The sequence below is a fragment of the Peromyscus leucopus genome, chromosome 1 (genome assembly GCF_004664715.2).
Source record: "Peromyscus leucopus breed LL Stock chromosome 1, UCI_PerLeu_2.1, whole genome shotgun sequence".
NCBI lineage: Eukaryota > Metazoa > Chordata > Mammalia > Rodentia > Cricetidae > Peromyscus > Peromyscus leucopus.
Window position 1 is genome coordinate 146,927,726 of NC_051063.1, and position 19,236 is coordinate 146,946,961.

Genomic DNA, 19,236 nt, shown 5'->3' on the forward strand with positions numbered 1-19,236 from the left:
AGGTAGAAGAGATCAGTGGCTGGCAGTGTTAGGGTGGCAGGGTGGCTGAGCCTCTGGGAGGTAACAGGGGCAGATTTCCTGGCAAGGGAAAGCCCTGTGTATCATGAGTCTACACTGTTCGTGATATTGTCCTGATACCACATCACTGGTTTTGAAACCGTGGACAGTTGTGAAAGATGTCTCCACCAGCATAAACTGGGTGAAGGGTAGTTGAGTCCTCTCTGCTCTCTATATTGGGACTTCTGGAATCTCGAAGTATTTCACAGGGGGAGAACATTAGAAGAATATAATGTCACTCTGTAATGTTTGCAAACTGGCGAAAAAACGAATCAATTCATGATGTTTGCAGCCAGGGTATTGAGTCTTCCTGGTAGGGCAGAGACAGGGTCGGGGGGTGGAGAAGGGGCAGGGACGACACAGTGGGAGCATCTTAGCTTTTGGGTGTGATGACAAAATACCCTAGAAAGACAACTTAGGGGAAAGGGATTTTGGTCTGCTTATTTTTTGGTTTGTGTTTTTGTGGGTTTCAGCCCATTGCCAGCTGACTCTGTTCCTTTTTGGTGTGTGTTGGGCAAAGCACCATGCCAGAGAAGGCCCAGGGCCACAACGCTGTTCACCCTGGGGCAGCCCAGGAGAAGAGAGGAAGAAAGGCGTGGGGAAAGGCATGGGGAGCGGTGACCAGATCCACCCATCAAGGGTATGTCTTCCAGTGACCTCTCTTCTCCAAGTGGGGACCACCTGTTCAGGGACCAGTCGATTCCACTATGAACTGAACAGGATATTAACCTGCTGAGGAAGTCGGAGCCCTCAGGATCTAGTCACCTCTGAACACCACCACCGGCCTGGAATCAAGCCTTCCCTCAACACAGAACCCTTGGGGACATTCTCTAAACTATAACAAGGGGCTTCTGAGCTACATTCAGTTCCTCTGCCTGGGGGCCCATTCCCATGGGAGTTGGTGGCAGTTCATGAAACGGAATGATTTTTTCTTTTCCCTGTAGACATATCACACCTGGTAAAAAGCTATAAAGCATGAAAACCCAAGTTTAGATCCTCAACACCTGTGTAAAAGTGAGGCGTGGGTACATAGGCCTGAAACCACAGTGCCGGGGAGGGGATGGAGACAGGTATATCCTGGGGACTTACTGGCCAGCCAGCCTGGCAGAAATGTGAGCTCTGTGTTCAGTGAGAGACCTTGTCTTCAAAGGTAGGTTGGAGAGCAGTAGAGGAAGACACAAGTCCATCTCCAGCCTCCATCCGAGCACGCACGAGCAAGATCCTCCAAACACATTTGTGTGTGCACACACAAGTAATTAGCTGAAAAGCACGCTGTTTTGTGCGGCTTCCCTATGAGTGTGTGTGGATAAACATGCCCTAGAAGGCCATGTGGGAGCTTTCCTTTACACAGGGAGATGAGGGCATAGAAGGAAGCTGGCCTTTTATTTTATATTGAATTAAAGACTTCAGAGCCACCAGGCTGTCTCCAGCCAGAGAGGCAGCTCCTGCCTTCCCTGCCTTCTGGGTCCCTCTTGTCTGTGGCCGGCTGTGACATCACCCATCACCTTGTGAGAATGGGGCTTTTAAGCCTGTGATGGACAGGAGTCTAGACAGCTCTTAGTCCTGTTAGTCGGTTAATCAATCACTTGTGGCTTTTTTCTCCATAATGCAAGTGCCTTCCAGGAATGGCTGGGCTTCCGGACCCCACGTGGCCAGAGTAGTGGTGGGGATTTTTTTGTTTTCTAGTTGCATTTAAGCAAGTAAGTCCAGTCCCCTCGCTTGCATGTCAGACATGCCATCTCTAGTCTGTTTACACCATCTACAGAACTCAGCCATTCCTCCGAGAGTCCCACACCACCCAGGAGGTCTTGACTGAAGTGAAGGGATGAAGGGAACGTGGCTTTCAGCGCCACACAGACTGCAGTTCAGATCCGGGGTAGCTCTGCTGATGATGCAGCCCCCACCTGAGGGCTCCAAGTTCACATTCCTGTCACGGAAATACAGATTCCTTGCACGGCCACACCGAGGACGCATGTGACAGTGCAAATGAAGTACTCAGTGTGGCACCCACTCTCAGACAGAGCTTGGTGAACATCCGTCACTTTCTCCAGAGCCCCACCTACCCATCCCTTCCTGCCCGTCTTGCTCGGACATACTTTCTGGAGATGTTTGGTTTCAAATGGTTGGTTATTTGACACCCATCCCTACTGTGAAGTCACCGGGAAATTCATGAAGGCCAGCGGTCCTCCCTGATGTCCTCTGTGGTCAGCCCTGTCCCTTGCACTGCAGGACTTTAATAAACATGCAGAGAAGCACAGACTGACTTGTCCTCGCGTGCGTTTTCCCTTTGCCTCCTTCGACATGCTAATGCTGGAGATCTTGGGAAGCAGTCGTGTTGTAGGAAGGACCAAGATGTCGGAAGCGTATTCCCACACTGTGCCCGTCCTTTGGGCGGACCTAGGCCTGTGAGTTACTACTCTGCCTACTTACAGAGCTTTAAATGCCGGTGTCTGGAATGAGGTTGGAACTCAGGCAGGGGCCAGTGTCCACTCTGTCAGTTTCTTCCTCTGAACTCAAATCAAGAATCCTGCTGTTGTTTCTTTGTCCCTGGATCCTGGTGTGTGGAGCCCCATTATCAGTCACATTCCATTTATCAGTGACTTGTAGGGCGGTGTCTTAGTTAGGGTTTCTATTGATGTGATGAAACACCATCACCATGGAAAGTCTTAGAAAAGAAAGCATTTAATCGGGGCTGGCTTACAGTTTCAGAGGTTTAGTTCATTGTCATCATGGTGGGGGGCATGGTGGTGTGCAGGCAGACATGGTGCTGGAGAGGTAGCTGAGAGTTCTTTATCCAGATCTGCAGGCAACAGGAAGAGAGTGAGACACTGGAACTGACTTTGGCTTTTGAAAGCCCCAGTGACACACTTCCTCCAACAAGGCCACACCTCCTAATCCCTGTCAAGTAGCCCCACTCCCAAACCACCACAGGCGGTGCTCAGGGAGCTTGGCGCCTTCCCCCCTCTAAGGCTCACAAATTGTCCTGTGGCAGTTGAGCACTGGCTCTTGGCTCCTACGGTGTCCGTCTTCATGAGGCAAGGCTAACAGCCCTGTTGTACTCTGAAGGTAGAAGTCACAGATAGGGGCGGGGTTTCTTTGAAAAAAAACAACAACATGAATTTCTTGACAATTTCATACATATATAATATGCTAAGGCCCGTTTTACCCCCCATTCCCCCTTCCTGTCCCCCTCCTGCTCCCACTGAACCTCTTCTTCCCAACAAGCCACACTCCTTGTTTTATACCTTTTTTAAAATCACCCGCTGGGTTTAATGGCTTGCCTGAGCCTGAGTGTGGGGTTATATTCTGGCTCAGGAGCACCTTACCATGCCAAACTAGAAAAATTATTCCTCCTCCCCCAGCAACTTTTAACTTCCAATAGCTCCTCAGGAAGGGTGGGGTGCATCCTGAGACCCTCCCCCATCCATAATGGAATCTTGATGGGCCCCATCTTCTGTAGGTCATACACAGGTGACTACAGCTCCGTTGGTCCATGAGTCCATGGTCATGTCCAGAAGAAGTGTGTCTTGGCACTCCCTCCCATTCTCTGGTTCTTACAGTCTTTCTGTCTTCTCTCCACGGTGTTTCCGGAGCCTCAGAGAAGGTGGTCTACATGTCTCAGGGGTGACCACCCAACACTCATTTATTCTCAGCACTGGGAAAGTTGGATTTTCTTTTTCTTTTTTGCACATGTTCTTTTTTTTTCTCCCATGATGCTCATTATGTTATTTATTTGTTTTTATATATGTGCATTGGTGTTTTGCCTGCATGAATGTGAGGGTGTCAGATCCCCTGGAACTGGATTTACAGACAGTTGTCAGCTGCCCTGTGAGTGCCGGGAATTGAACCTGGTACCTTTGGAAGAGCAGTTAGTACTCTTACCTGCTGAGCCATCTCTCCAGCCCCAGAAAGTTGGATTTTCTAAACCATGTTAGGGAAGTAAACAGAAACCAGAAATGTCAATAAAGTCTTATTGAACTTGAATGGACATTCTCCAATTTACAGTGGTCTGGCTTGAATTTTTCTAATGGTGGAGAAATAGCATGCATTCAGGAACAGTCACACTGGATTTTGAATTTTTTCCTGGGACAGGGGATGTGTGCGATTCACTCTGTGACACAGAGCAACCATGTCAACCACAAGTCCAGGTACAGTGTGGCTAAGCTGTGGTGTCCTGGATTAGGTAGACTCAGTGCATTGCACATGGTATTTTCAACCTATGGGTTTATACCCGAGTCTAAGTTGGAAAGCCTGTCTATGTGTATTAAAATCATTGTTTGCACATGTGGTAACACAGAACTCTTGGTGTGCTGGTTTCTGTATGTGTTCTAGTTTGTGGAGTTGAATATGGCTGCCCACTCTCCCACAGCCACGGCCCAAGCATGGTGCAGCAGCACGGGGCAGGTATTGTCCTCCTGGGCCGCTGAGCCGCAGTCTTGCCAGGCTCCGCGAAACATTGGAAGGGATGGAGTTGGCCTCACTGACCCCTGTCCCGTTTTGAGCAGGGTCAGTTACTGAGCATCTCGGCAGCCCACGGAGATCTGGAGACCGTCCGCTTCCTGCTCACGGAGAAGCGCGTGGAGCTGCCGGTGGAGCCCACTGACGACAACCCAGCTGTGGTGGCTGCGCATTTTGGACACACCGAAGTCGTACATGAATTGCTGGAGTCCTTGTCAGGTAAAGTGCTGTCAGCGTGTGAGCTCCGTCACCGCTGCCCTTTCCAGCTTTGCCTTTTCTGGAACACAATTGGAACCACACCCTTAGGTCATCTCAGATCAGCTTCTCTCACCTAGCCATATGCGTTGAAAGTTCCTCAGTGTCTTTTCATCACTCAGTAACTTACTGTTTTTGTAGCTAAAACAACACTCCTTCAAATGGCCATACCGTGGTATGATGCATTTGTAATTTGCCTCTGGTGAACTCAAGGTGTTCTAGTCTCCTATAACATCCTTGTCGCTCTGCCTCAGCAGTCTGTGGTAATGTAGTGAAGGGCTGGGTGTGACTGGGGGGCAGGAGCACTCTCCACTTGGCAGAAGCATAGCTTTCAGTCAGAACTAGAATGACTGTGTTTTATTCGTGGCCAATGGGATGATGAGTGCGGGGAGCAACCAGTACCATCCAGGGGCACTTAGCCTCTGCCCTCTCACCCTTCCAGGTCCCTGTAGCCCCCAGCGGCTGCTGAACTGGATGCTGGCCCTGGCTTGCCAGCGAGGGCACTTGGAGGTTGTGAAGCTGCTAGTCCTGACACATGGGGCTGACCCCGAGAACTATGCCGTCAGGAAGAATGAGTTCCCGGTCATTGTGCGTCTGCCCCTCTATGCGGCCATCAAGTCAGGTGGGTCCCACACACTCAACCCTGTCCTGCAAAGTGTCCCACTTTCCAGTGTGGGACTCTGGCTCCATCACCACTAACTCTCCAGTGGCCTGTGAAAGGACTTCTACAGCTCCTTCCTGTGTGTGTGTGTGTGTGTGTGTGTGTGTGTGTGTGTGTGTGTGTTGCATACTGTGCAGCTGTGTATGCACACTTGTGTATGGAAGGCCAGAAGACAACCTCAGCTCTTGTTCCTTGGGACAGAGAGACAGGCCATCGCACTTTTGCCTAGAGTGTCCCTGTTCATCTCAGTGGGCTGGCTATCCATCCCCATGGATCCCCTCTCCCTCTCCCTGATTCTGGGATTACACTTGTACTCCATCATGGGCCGTATCTTTCTCATGTGGGTTCTGGAGATGAAACTTGGGCCCTTAGCAAGCACTTTGCTGACTTAGCCATCCCCTAGCCCCGTTCTCAGTTTCTTTTTCAAAATAGCTGTTCCTCCCTTCTAGGTCCCCCACTGGGTGGCAGGGACCCACCACGGCAAGTGGGACCTCATGTGCAGCACTCCAAAAGCCAAGTCCCATAAACTCTTACTGCCAAGAACTGGTGCCTCTGGGAGAGTAACCAGGAGCCTGCTCTCTTAGCACCAAGGCCCCACCAAATAGAGATGACCACTGGGACATCTGAACACCCCGGGCTCTCTCTATGCTTTGTCCCATCAGGGAATGAAGACATTGCTCTATTCCTGCTTCGCCATGGAGCCTATTTCTGCTCCTACATCCTATTGGACAGCCCTGACCCGAGCAAGCGTCTACTCAGGAAGTACTTCATCGAAGCCAGTGCCCTGCCCAGCAGCTATCCTGGGAAAACAGTGAGTGACGTGGCCTGCGGGCTGGGGCTGGGACACAGCTTTAGACAAGACTTTCTCCAGGCTTTCTTTACCATGTTTCTGAACTGGTTAAGTGGGTCATTTTTTTTTTAATATTCCCTTAAACTTAATAAGATCTTAAACTATGCAAGTAGGGTGTATTTGTAACTAGTGAAAACTCCCGGGTGATGTAATGAAATGTATGAGTCGTCTCCTCTTCTAATAAGTAGTCCACCAACCTAGAAAGGATCCCTTCATACACTTCCATAAGAAAAGCTGTGGGCCAAGACCAGGTGCTGGGCATGATGGTGCAAGGAGCTGGGCATGGTGATGTAGAGATCTGGGCATGGTGATGTAGGGAGCTGGGCATGGTGATGTAGGAATCTGGGCATGGTGATGTAGGGATCTGGGCATGGTGATGTAGGGATTTGGACATGGTGATGTAGGGATTTGGACATGGTGATGTAGGGAGCTGGGCATGGTGATGTAGAGATCTGGGCATGCTGATGTAGGGATCTGGGCATGCTGATGTAGGGATCTGGGCATGCTGATGTAGGGATCTGGGCATGCTGATGTAGGGAGCTGGGCATGGTGATGTAGGGATCTGGGCATAGTGATGTAGAGATCTGGGCATGGTGATGTAGGGATTTGGACATGGTGATATAGGGATTTGGACATGGTGATGTAGGGATCTGGACATGGTGATGTAGGGATTTGGGCATGGTGATGTAGGGATTTGGGCGTGGTGATGTAGGGATCTGGGCATGGTGATGTAGGGATTTGGGCGTGGTGATGTAGGGATTTGGGCATGGTGATGTAGGGATTTGGGCGTGCTGATGTAGGGATTTGGGCGTGGTGATGTAGGGATCTGGACATGGTGATGTAGGGATTTGGGCATGGTGATGTAGGGATTTGGGCGTGGTGATGTAGGGATTTGGGCGTGGCACAGGCCTCTGATCCCAGCAACAGGGGAGCAGAGGGACAAGAAGATCAGGAATCCAAGGTCGTCCTTAACTACATAGAGTAGGCTGGGTGCATGGGACCCTGACGAAAATCAAACAAACAAACAAGAAAAAAATCATGCCATTTATGTTACCAGCAAGTTGGCTTTTAAAAACATCATCAACATCTCCTTAGCTCATTCTTCAAAATGTACGCTTTAGGGCAAGGTGATCTCAGCCCTTCTCTTGTGGATATGCACTTGGGTTTGCCCTGGGTTCTGGGGTTTGCCTCTTCTTAGGCAACCTCATTGGCTAGGCTGTGTCTGCTTACATAGGTATGAGCTCCTGAAGTGGGTGATTTGGAGTCCCAGCCGCCCACAGCATCTGAGCCTCTACAGCCCACACCTTGACCAGCACTAGATATCCCACCCAGAACCTTCTCATTCTCCCCAGCCTGTCCGGGGAATACAGCTGGAAAGTGTTTTCATTTCCATGTTTTATTAATAATACTATTAAATTTTCTCACACGTTCATAAACTCTTTACATCCTTACAATAACGAGCTGCCTGCTGATGTTTATTGATTGCCTTTCTGAAGTGTTAGCTTTTCATTTTCACGTTGGAAATCTCTTGTATGTTAGAGATTTTGAACCTTTGTGGGTCCCATGTGTTGCCAGACTTTCCTCCCCCCCCCCCCCATCAATCCGTTGTTTTCTTTTTGCCTGTTTTGCTGGTGCTGCCACGGATGTGAGAACATATAGCCACAGAAGTTCATGTCTTTTATTGGTTCTATGGAGTCCGGGTGTATAGAGGGGAATTTCCAGTCAGGGTTTATAGAAATAGTCTGCTAGAGACTCTGACAGTATTTTTATCCATTTAGTGTTTACATTTTAAGCTTTGGGTTTTCTGCTATTCGTCTCTGTGTTATGTGTGTGGAGGGGGTGGCAGGGGGCAGCTCTCATATCTCTAGGTGGATAGCTGGTTAATCCAGCAGTTTCCAGGAGAAGGCTGCTAGATGTGGTGGTGAGCTTGTCTATAATCCCAACTTGAGTGGGAACATCTTCAGTTTGGGGCTAGTCTGGGTTCCCTAGAAAGGACCTGGCTCAAATCTAAACCAAACTAAACTAATAAAAATTGAGCTTCCCTTGTCCTCTGGGTTAAAATGTCATGGTTGGTGTTTTCATATAGATATTGGTATGTGTGTGGGGCTTCTGAGTACTAACTGGTACAGAGGGACCAGCCCTCCCCGGTAAAGCCTTGCTGTTTGAATACAGTTGCCTCGTTTCATCCTTACAATCTTTACAATCAATACAAGCTTCCTGCTTCTTTGTTTCTCCCAAAGTTAATTATACACGTTCTACTCTGTGCCATTTCCATGGGCACCCATTTTCATCATATCAAACAAATGCTTTAGTTGTGTTCACGCATCTGTCCTAGCAACCAAGCCTGACACCTCCATCAGTGGCCACACTGACTGCACACATCCCCTTCACATCAGTCTGGGATGGGTTTCCTGAGACTTCCACTTGGAGTGCTCTGATCAGCCTATTTATGTGTCTTTATGGACATTCTCTAGTTTCTCCCAAAAGGTCTCGATGGTTCTTGTTGATTTCTGACCTTTTTATTGCTTTGGCACTATTGAATGGGATGTACATTTGCGTGGTTACCATCTCCTTTCCCAGCCTGGATGGGGAAGAGGGTTTTTCTTTTGTGTCTTTGGACAATCTCCTTACCAGCTTCCCTCACCAATTATAAGTTCAACCTCCTTCAGACTGAGTTATTTGAATCAGCAGATTCAAAAGAAGTCATCTCTCCCTTTCCAGTTTATGTGTAACCTGTTTAGTCCATGTCTGTGCATCACTAGGAACAGTAAAAGTTGAGCAGTTGTAATGCAAGCAGGTACCCCTCCTACGCCCCTGGCATTAAGATCTTAGTATCAGTGGTTTATGAGCCCTGACTTTGGGTTTCTTGACATAAGCCCTTGTTATATTTAGGTAGATTTATTTATTTATTTATTTATTTATTTATTTATTTATTTATTTATTTATTTATTTTGCTTAGTATTGCATTAAAAAGGTTGCTGAATTAGGTCAAATCCTATTTGAAGCTATAGATTTTCTACATTAATTCATTGATTGAATAAGTAATGATGGTAATTGCTGACCCAACTTTGAACTCTTATAGGAAATACTAATTGATTTGTTTCCTGTGGCTGGATTTGAACTACTGACATGCTATACAATTTTACATCTCTATCTGTAAATGAAGTTTTCGGTCTCTGTTGTTTTGTTGAGGTATGCTATGTAGCCATTCTTGCTTCTTACAAGTTTTAGGAAATTTTTATTGTTTCTCTGTAGATGTTTCATCAGAACCATAATCAAAGTTTGGATAAAATGAGTCTTGTTTTATTTTTGCTTCCTTTGAAGTCATCGGTCAGTTTACTTATATTCAATTTTAGGAGATTAAGTTTTTGTGGATCAACACGCATTTCTTTCAGATTTTGGATGTGCCATTTAGGGTTCACGTATGCTTTCTCAAGCGTTCTTCTTCTATATCTATATTTTATGATGTTAAGAAGTTCAACTTTTCCTCTTTTTCTCTTAAGCAAAAACACCTAGTGATTGCATTTTAGTGTCCTGCGTCTTAGTTGAATAAAACTAAATTTTATTCAACCCTAAACCAATGTTCACGAATCTCTCTGAGTATTCTGTGGTTGATGATGAGGTTTTGACAAGGTTCAGGTCTATTTTGGGCTCCAGGGTTCATTACTCCGGCTTCTTGCAGCATCTTATCTGTACCAAAAAGAGAAAGCCAAGAAAGTACTTGTCTCATAGGGATGCCTGGCAAGTAAATGCGGTTAACATTGGCATTATAATAGCAAGGATTGGCCTAGAGCAATATATAGATTTTATAGATAGACATTATAATAGACATTACCTGTCAGTTGTGGTGTGATCATCCCTCTGTATCCTTGAGAGTGAGTTTCAGGATCACAGAAGATGATACCAAAATCCACAGAGGCTCAAGTCCCTCATAGGAAATGTCCTGGTATTTCTATATGATCTCTACACTCCTTCCTGTCCAGTTACATCACATCCATGTGGCTTAGAACACCTAATACAAGGGAAAGGGAAGTCACTGGTCCTTACAATGTAGCATTTAGGGAGAGATGACAAGAAAGAAAGCCTTTCACTTTTTAAAATTAATTTTGACATGGAATTAGGTGAATCCACATACAGAGCCCATGGATGAAAGGGCTGCCTGTAATTCTTTTTCAAATGTCTTGAGTTGAATATTTATGTATTTATTTATCTATATATTTATTTATTTATTTATTTATGTTTACCTTGCTGATCACATTACTCGAATCCCTTATACACTGCTTATTGGTTTTTTACCAGAAATGTGGATACAGAAACATGCCCTACTGTACCAACATAAATATACATGTAATTGTATGTCCATATGTATCTCCTACTGCTACTGAGTTCCTATCTCATTCCTGTGTTCTACAAGGTTGCCTCACATATGTAGTTTGATATCAAATATCCATGTGCTGGCTAGAGTCATCTGAGAGGAGAGAACCTCAGTTGAGAAGATGCCTTCATAACCTGGGCTGTAAGCAGACAAGCCTGTAGAGCATTTTCTTAATTAGTGATTGATGAGGGAAGGCCCATCCCAATGTGGGTGGTGCTATCCCTGGGCTGGGGGTCCTGGGTTCTATAAGAAAGCAGGCTGAGCAAGCCATGATGAGCAAGCCAGTAAGCAGCACTCTTCCATGGCTTCTGCATCAGTTCCTGCCTTGAGGTTCCTGCCCTGCTTGAATTCCTGTCCTGACTTCCTTTGATGATGAACTGTGATGTAGAAGCATAATCCAAATAAACTCTTCCATCCCCAACTTGCTTTGGTCATGATGTTCTATCACAGCAATAGTAACCCTAAGTAGGACAGAAATTGGTACCAGGAGTAGGGTATTATGATAGACCTGACCATGTTGTTTGGGAAAGATTGTGGAATGACTTTGGAACTCTGGGAGGAACTGCCATTGAATATTCAAAGCTTGGTGAGCTGTTTTATTAGGGCTTGGAAGATAAGAACGTTGAGATAAATGCAGAGGATGGAAGGCCGACTTGTAAAGTTCCAAGGGAAGGTTTGAGAGTCACTTGATTGTGAGTGTGTCCTGGTTCTTTTCTCTTGAAGTAAGAAAGTATTTAACTTACTTTTTATTTTATAGGAGCCCACAGTCGTAGACTTTGGATTTTATTTTATTTTTTTAATAAATAGTAGTTAACAGGGTACTCCTAATTCAGTAATCTTTTTTTTTAAGATTTATTTATTTATTATGTATACAGTGTTCTGCTTGCATGTATCCCTTCAGGCCAGAAGAAGGAACCAGACCTCATTACAGATGGTTGTGAGCCACCATGTGGTTGCTGGGAATTCAACTCAGGACCACTGGAAGAACAGCCAGTGCTCTTAACCTCTGAGCCATCTCTCCAGCCCCAACTTTGGATTTTAAAAGAGACTTTGGATTTTTTTTTTAAAGAGACTGAAATTTTAAGCATTTTAATTTTTTGGGTTTTTTTAATTAATTAATTTATTTTTTAAATTACACTCATGGTATTAATTAATTACACTCATGATATTAATCACATTTGTGGTATTCATAGATTACATTCACAGTATTCATTCAGTTATATATATATATTTTTTAAATGCCAATGTCATTCCTTGAAGGGGGGAGAAGGTCTTAAATACAGGCTTACAGCACAATGGGAGAACCCCCGGAGGGCAGAAGTTTGATACTGATGTTTTACAGTCTTGCATCTAAGCTGTTAACACCCATTATTCAGGATACACAGACAAGGAACTTCTCTCAAGCATTCAGGAGGGTAGAACTTGGCAGGGAATTAGCATAGGGAGGATATCAAGGTCAAGGTCCACAAGCAAGGCAACAGCTACCCAAAACGGGGGCCAGGGACCTGCAGGTCCCCCTTTAATTAAAAAATGAGCTTCTGACTTGGCTTGCGTGGGACGTCAGCAGGTCACCTTACCCGTCATGGAGACACCTGCCCAGGCCACACTGGTGCTCTGTCTTAGGTTGGTGAGTGCCCCCCAGGCATTACCCATCTCTGAATACTCCTTATCATACAGGCTCAATTGTGTGTGAGCTGCATAGTTAATTTAAGCATTTTAATTTTTAAAGAGTGTAGAGCTTTTAAAATTTGGAATGTTTATATTGTAATGTTAATAGTAATGTGTGATTTGGGGGCATGAACAAGAAGGAAAGGTTATAGTTTAACAGTGATATGTTCGTGTCAAGTTGACAAGGGGTTCAATTGTACTGGCTAGTTTTATGTCAGTTTGACACAACTTATGATCATCTGAGAGGAGAGAACCTCAATTGAGAAGATGCCTCCATAAGCCTGGGCTGTAAGCGGACAAGCCTATTTTCTTGGGCATTTTCTTAATTAATGATTGATGAGGGAGGGCCCAATCCATTGTGGGTGGTACCATCCCTGGAATGGCGGTCTTGGTTCTATAAGAAAGCTGCTGAGTAAGCTATGATGAGCAAGCCAGTAAGCAGCACCCCTCTTCATCAGCTCCTGCCTCCATGTTTCTGCCCTGTTTGAGTTCCTTTCTTGAAGTGTAACCCAAATAAACCCTTTCCTTCCCGACTTGCTTTTGGTCATGGTGTTTTATCACTGCAATAGTAACCCTAACTAAGGCAGCTCTCCTTAGTCCTGTGGAAGTCTCGGTCCTAGAAATGGAGTCTGAAGCCTCCTCACATGGCCACACCATACTCTTTGATTTTCATCAACCTTGAATAAATTTGCTCAGACTTCTTTCAGATTTATGTTTAACTGTAAGGGTGGTGGTGGTGGTGGTGGTATGTGTGTGTGTATGTGTGTGGTGTTTGCATATGTGTGTGTGTGTGTGTGTGTGTGTGTGTGTGTGTGTGTGTGTGTGTGCATGCACACGCACAAGAGTGTAGCTGCCCACAGAGAACAGAGGCATTTGATTCTTTTGGAGCTGAAGTTACAGGTGGTTGTGGGCTATCCAGTGAGGATGCTTGCGGCTGAGCTCGGGTCTCTGTAAGAGCCATACTCACTCAAACCCCCTGAGCCATCTCTCCAGCCCCAGATCTGTGAGACTTTTTGTTTTCTGGTTTTCTGGCAACAGCGTTGTGTTAAGCTCATCTGAGTGAGTGAGAGAGAGAGAGAGTGAGTGAGAGTGTGTGTGTGTGTGTGTGTGTGTGTGTGTGTGTGTGTGTGTGTGTTGGAACAGGAGGCTCCCCCCTTTCACATTTGCATGAGACCTCCCTAGCGGGGCCTTCTTTCCATCTCTTTTACATTTATTGCTGCTTTATTTTCACTCTTCTCTTATTCCTACTTGTTTGCTTATTCCTAAAGAAGATTGATATCCAAACCTCTGCATGCTGTTACCTCTCTATAAACTTCGTCGGCGTTGGCGTTATCCACTATACAACAGGGAGAAGTACAGTGCCACCATGGAGGTGATCATGTGCTCAGCACAGGACTTGGCATACAGTATACGCTCAAGGGTTAGTTGTTACCTTCATGCTAGAAAAGGAAATGGCATCCTCTAACCCTGCATTCATATAGTAATTGGTTGTTTTTCTGCTCTTTCTTATCATATTAGTTCATGCAGCACAACGTGAGACTATTGCAGGGAGCGCAGTGTGTCTCCCAAGTGGGAATATTAAGGTACAAAGACATTGTTACGGGCCCTCTTGCTGTCCAGCAACCAGACAGTGTTGCTGCCCAGACCACAGCCCACTTCTCCTGTTCCTGTTCCCCAGATCTCAGTTCCTGAAGCAGGCCATGCAGGTCTCACTATAATGAGTAGGTCTCGCTTTCCTATGTGCTGGAATGCCCAAGGATTTCAGACTGTACCCTACACTGATCAATCCACACTTCAGAGGCAGGACCTGGCCTCGGGAGTTTTTTTAACAGGTGATTCTGGTTTTAACAGGTGTGCCCCAGATGTTAGTTTTCTTGGTATAACATTGAAACAGAAAAAGCCAGAGATCTCTGACCCCTTCTGCAAGATGTCTCCCGCCCTATGTGCCAAGGCTAGCCATAGGCGTGGAAGTGATGAGCACATCTTGCCAATGAAAAGACAAAGAAAAGGCCACACTGCTTTTCCCTTTTCTGAGCTCTTCTGCTCACATCAGAAGAGGAAATGAAATCATAGCCTGACTCATTCCAGCTCCCGGGCTTTCCCGGAGCAGGTATTATTTTTGTGACTCAAATGAATCTCAAAGGCAAATGCCCTGGAGTGGGTGCATTGGGCTCTGACCTGCAAGGGGACACTCCTTCTGTGCTGCCACCAAAGAGCAGAGAAGGGTGATGGCCCAGGAGGTCCGGGTAAGCTGGACACCTTTCCGAGTATCCTGTGGGCCTGAGCTGAGCTGCTGCTGCTGGTGGTGGTGTTATCATCCTTCCAAATATTGAGCCCCAAATGCTGGCCATTAGAAGAGCACTTTGCCCACGTGATACATTGCCTGAGAATGCCTTGGCTGTGCTGCCATTCTGGAAGTGGTCCAGGAAGGACACTGGTGATGGAGCTTGCCTTCAGTGACGCGCTTAGAGTGTGTGTGTGGAGCCTGCTTCCCCCACTGGTTCATGGGATGGGGCTTTGTTTGGGGACACGGGGTTTCACTGTGTAGCCCAAGCTGGCCTTGAACTCGCAACTCTCCTACCTCAGTGTCCTGAGTGCTGAGATTGCACAAGTGTACCTGAGCGGATTTTTTTTTTTTTCTGGTGTATTTGGATAGGCTTTCACATAACCCAGACTGGCCATGAACTTGCCATATGTGTTGAGGATGACCTTGAACTCCTGCTCATCCTGTCTCTGCCTCCTAGTGCTGGGATGGCAAGCATTCCCTGCCGTGTCCATCATTAGTGGGTTTTGTTTTCATGTCATTTCTGCCTCTCTGGAAGCCTCAGCTAACATGGGTAGAGCAGCCGTCATTGGTGTCTCTGGGTCGAGCACCGTTGGTTCTCAGGCTGCTGCGGCCCATCTCTGCTGGCTGAGTGGGAGCTGCAGGGAAGCCTCGTCAGACTCTGTTGCTGTTTGGGTAAGGAAGGTTACAGAAGCCACAACACGTGATCCGATCTGCTCAGACACACTTTTCAAACAGCAGAAGAGAAGCCAAGTGAGACCTGGCAAAGCCATTTCCCTAGTCCTTGGTGTCCATCTTAAACTGCCAGACTCTGGCCTGCTGAGAGCCCGGTTCATGATGGACAGCTGAACAGTGTTGTGCTGGATTGTAGCAAAAAATAGCTTCTTGCTTTGACACCTAGAAAAGGGAACTCATAAACACCAGGAAAAGCTTAGCTGGGTTCTGGAACCTTAGCTGTCATCCTGGTGCAGCTGTCCGTGCCAGGCCAGAGGGCTTGCTGGGCAGTTTTAAGGGTTGGAAATGAGCAAGGACTGAAATTAATTGTGAAACAGCTCAGTGGAGAAATCATTTCCTCTTTCACATCTCTCAGCTAAGTAAAGACAGGGGGCCATTTAGATCTTGCCATTCATATTCGGCTTTGGATTGGCCCTGACTTGCAGAGTTTGACCATTAATGACTCCCAGCCTGTCTCCTCGATGGAACGGACCAGCAGGTAGTCAGTGCTGAAATAGGTCTTTGCCAGTGTGACCTGGGTAGGCATCTTTATCTGCAGACTGTATCAGAAGGGCCAGAGACATCCAGGGAGGCTTTTGCCTCAGCTGGCCCTGTGGGAGCTGCCAATTGCCCCAGCTGTGTAGGGGCTGCGTGCTGGTTAAACTTTGTGGTCATGGGCTGGAAACTTTCTTTTGGAAGATAACCAAGGCCTTTGGGGAGCACCCTCTTCCTAGGTAAGGCCTCACACTTGGTGCAAAGCATTTTCTTCGAGAATTATATGTAATTGAGATTCAGAACATTTATGTACGCAATGCTATCATCCTCATCCCTTGACCCCTGAGTGGCTGAAGGTACTGTTTCCTGTGACAGAGGTGGAAATTAGCATTCCGGGGTTTAAGTCTCAGGATTAGTGAGTCTCCAAAGGGGTAGAGGCGGTGCTGTCAAGATCCTGGGTTCCCTCAGCCTGGCCTGTTCACCCCCTACCATGTGAGAGGAAGAGAAAGCCATTTGCGACCCTCAGAGGATCACAAAGCAAACTTCCTGTCGATGTTGCTTTTCCTGGTCTTGTACGTTGGTCCCTCATTACCTCTGGCTCTACTTCCCATGGTTTCAGTTACTCACAGTCTATTCTGGTCCAACAATACTAAATGAAAAATGCTAGATAAAACCATGCTTAAGTCTTAAATTAGTATGCCATTCCAAGTATCATGGTGAGTTTTTACACTCTTCCAATCCATCCTTTCCCAGGTGTGAAGCATCCCCTTGTCCAGTGTCTCCATGTTGGAGTTTATACATGATCAATAGTCACTTGGCAACTGCCTCAGCTCCCAGATAGACTCTCAGGGTATGCTTAAGTAATCCTTATTTTACTAATAGTGGCCCAAACACACAAGAGGAAATGCTGGCAGTTAAGATAGATACTAACAGGCTGGCCTCCAACTCACAGAGATTCGCCTGCCTCTGCCCCCTGAGTGTTGGGATTAAATGTGTGCACCACTACTGCCCAGCTTATTTTTTCTGATCTTCACAGACTCTTTCTAGTAGGTGTTCATCTTGTTCTGTAGGATGTAATACAAATGGAGCTGTCCTATAGAGCAAGGCCTCTTAAAGATTTTTTCCAATCAAAACCTCTTTTAGCCCAACAAATTGTTACAGATATATAGTTATATAAGATAGGTATACAACTCAAACATTTACTAGCAATAAATCATAAAGAATTTTATTTCAAAACAATTCTTTGTTATGTATAATTTACCAGTTACTAGAGATTGAAGCAGATTTGCGTATTAATGAGGTGGATGTGCTTGTTCATTTTCACATCAAGAATTAAATCTCAGTTGGACATTTGATGCTGCAGGACTTAGAGCATTGCCAATGTTGTTCAGAAGTGGCTGATATATTGATTTTAGATGTCACAAAGACGTCACATAAATATGTAATATAAAGTAGGAGAGGTATGATTGGGGCCATCTCAGGAAGTGCCAGAAATTCTGTCATAGTCCCCAGCTGAAGCTCATTGAATGGTTATTTTTTAATGAAACTTCTCAGCAAATCAAACTACAGTTTCAAGAAAAATCCCACATTCTGGCACAATACAGTCTAAAGGTGTTCTTATTATACTTACATGGAAAATGACAGTTGGGAACTCTTAGACGTTTTTGTTCTCCTTAATTAAACCATTACGTCTCTGTAAAATTTGTGTATGTAGTAAAAGCACTGCATTTCCTAATGCTGTAGTCCAGCCTCAGGCTGAGGGGTTTCAGGAGCTTTTGTTGGTGTGCCAGGACAGCGACAGCGCTCTGGGGCAAAGTGCCTGTGCTGTGTGCTTCCGCCTGAGACTGCAGTGAAGTCACATGACATCGCACGGGTGAGCCCTGGCTGCTCTGCTGGAAACAGCTCAGGTTCAAGACAAGGAGGAGTTCCATTTGGAGCTGCTTTTCAGTCATTACATATTCAGAAGCCTTTTACTGTTGCCAAAGGTTTATGACACCCCCCCTCCCCTGCCATCCCCATGGCCCCACAGGGGGTCACAAGCCACAGTTTAAGAAGCTTGGCTATAAAACAGTAGTTATATAAATTACTCATATTTAATTAAGAGCAGAAAAATGATTGATAAACTGGACATGCCAGAAACTGTTGCTTGATCTTACATGACAAAGTGGAAAACACAAAGACTAAGAACGTGAATAAGAAGCGTTACACATGTTGGACCTGTTGGGTATAGCTCGGAGGTGTCGGTTAATCATGGTGCAGGCAAGACTGCAGACATGCTAGAACTAAGCTCGGGAAACTCATTATCTGACATCCATCTATTTCATAAATATTGAAAAGCACACATCAATTATATTTTTTAAAAAAGGAGATGGTTGCCATTACCAAATGTTAAAAGCATACTTCCAAATATAAAGACATAATATGGATGTATTTAAATAGTAAAGTTATTTATACTAAAAGTGAATTTTTAAAATAAAACTTTTGTAAAAGGGGAAGTAAAGCTGGTGAAGGTCAGATCTGAAGTCTCACCTAATTAGGAGGCTGGGTAAGGAGAACTGAGCCCAGGAGTTCTAGAACAGTCTAAGCAACATAGGGAGATATGATCTCAACAAAACAAAGGAACAGAAAGAAAACTGACAAAAATTTAAATCCAAAATAGATCATTACTCTATATGATTGATGCCTCTCATCGATTGGGATTAATTTAATTTAATTCAGCCGGGGTCTGTGAGTCATCTATGATGCTTGGGACTTCACAGCAGCCTGTCTACATCCACACCTCAGCAGTCTCCTTGGTTACAGGTCCCACTAGATACAAACGAGAGAAATAAGCGGTGAATTCACGTGTGAGGAGACTGGGATGACAAACCACCACAGGAAAATATATACAGTCTCCCTCCTGTTAAACCAGTACAAGTAAACAGACATGCTCGGTGAGAGATTTGGTGGGGCCCAGAGCAGTGGGCATGCCAGGGCCATGCTCCTGACATTGCAGGTTGGTTCCATACGGGCAAAAGTAAGTGGAAGTTAAACTTTTTCTTCCAGTAAACTATTCTGAATTTGGTATTTCATTTTTCGAATCTATCTCTAGGACATTAGTGATTACCACAAACAGCCGAATCCTGCTATTTGTAAGAAGGAAAATTGAGGGACAAACCCCCAATGTCCAGTAGCAGGGAGAACCTATGTTGACCACGCTGTACCATCTGGTGAATACCCCAGCCGGGGAAAATGGCCCTGCCTTCTCAATACGTTACTAACACACTGCATTTTGTCCCCAAGGCACTGGGCAAACCTCAGCCCCACACAGTATCCTCAGAAAGGTCTTCCTTAATACACAGCATAAACACATACCCTCTTTCATCTCTCAGAACTTCCTGTCTGCTTTATTCTTAGCCACATATAGAGTTGACTCTGAG

At 45.7% G+C, this 19,236-nt stretch overlaps 1 protein-coding gene across 2 annotated transcripts in view; it reads left to right on the forward strand.

Annotated features, from left to right (window-relative positions):
- Positions 1–19,236, forward strand: part of Lrrk1 (leucine rich repeat kinase 1) — a 138,107-nt gene that overhangs the window by 48,841 nt on the left and 70,030 nt on the right. For both annotated transcript variants that reach the window (XM_028872813.2, XM_037198821.1), the window contains exons 4-6: positions 4,563–4,734; positions 5,213–5,392; positions 6,094–6,242. In XM_028872813.2, coding sequence (XP_028728646.1) covers positions 4,563–4,734; positions 5,213–5,392; positions 6,094–6,242 — 501 coding nt within the window. The remainder of the gene's footprint in view (positions 1–4,562; positions 4,735–5,212; positions 5,393–6,093; positions 6,243–19,236) is intronic.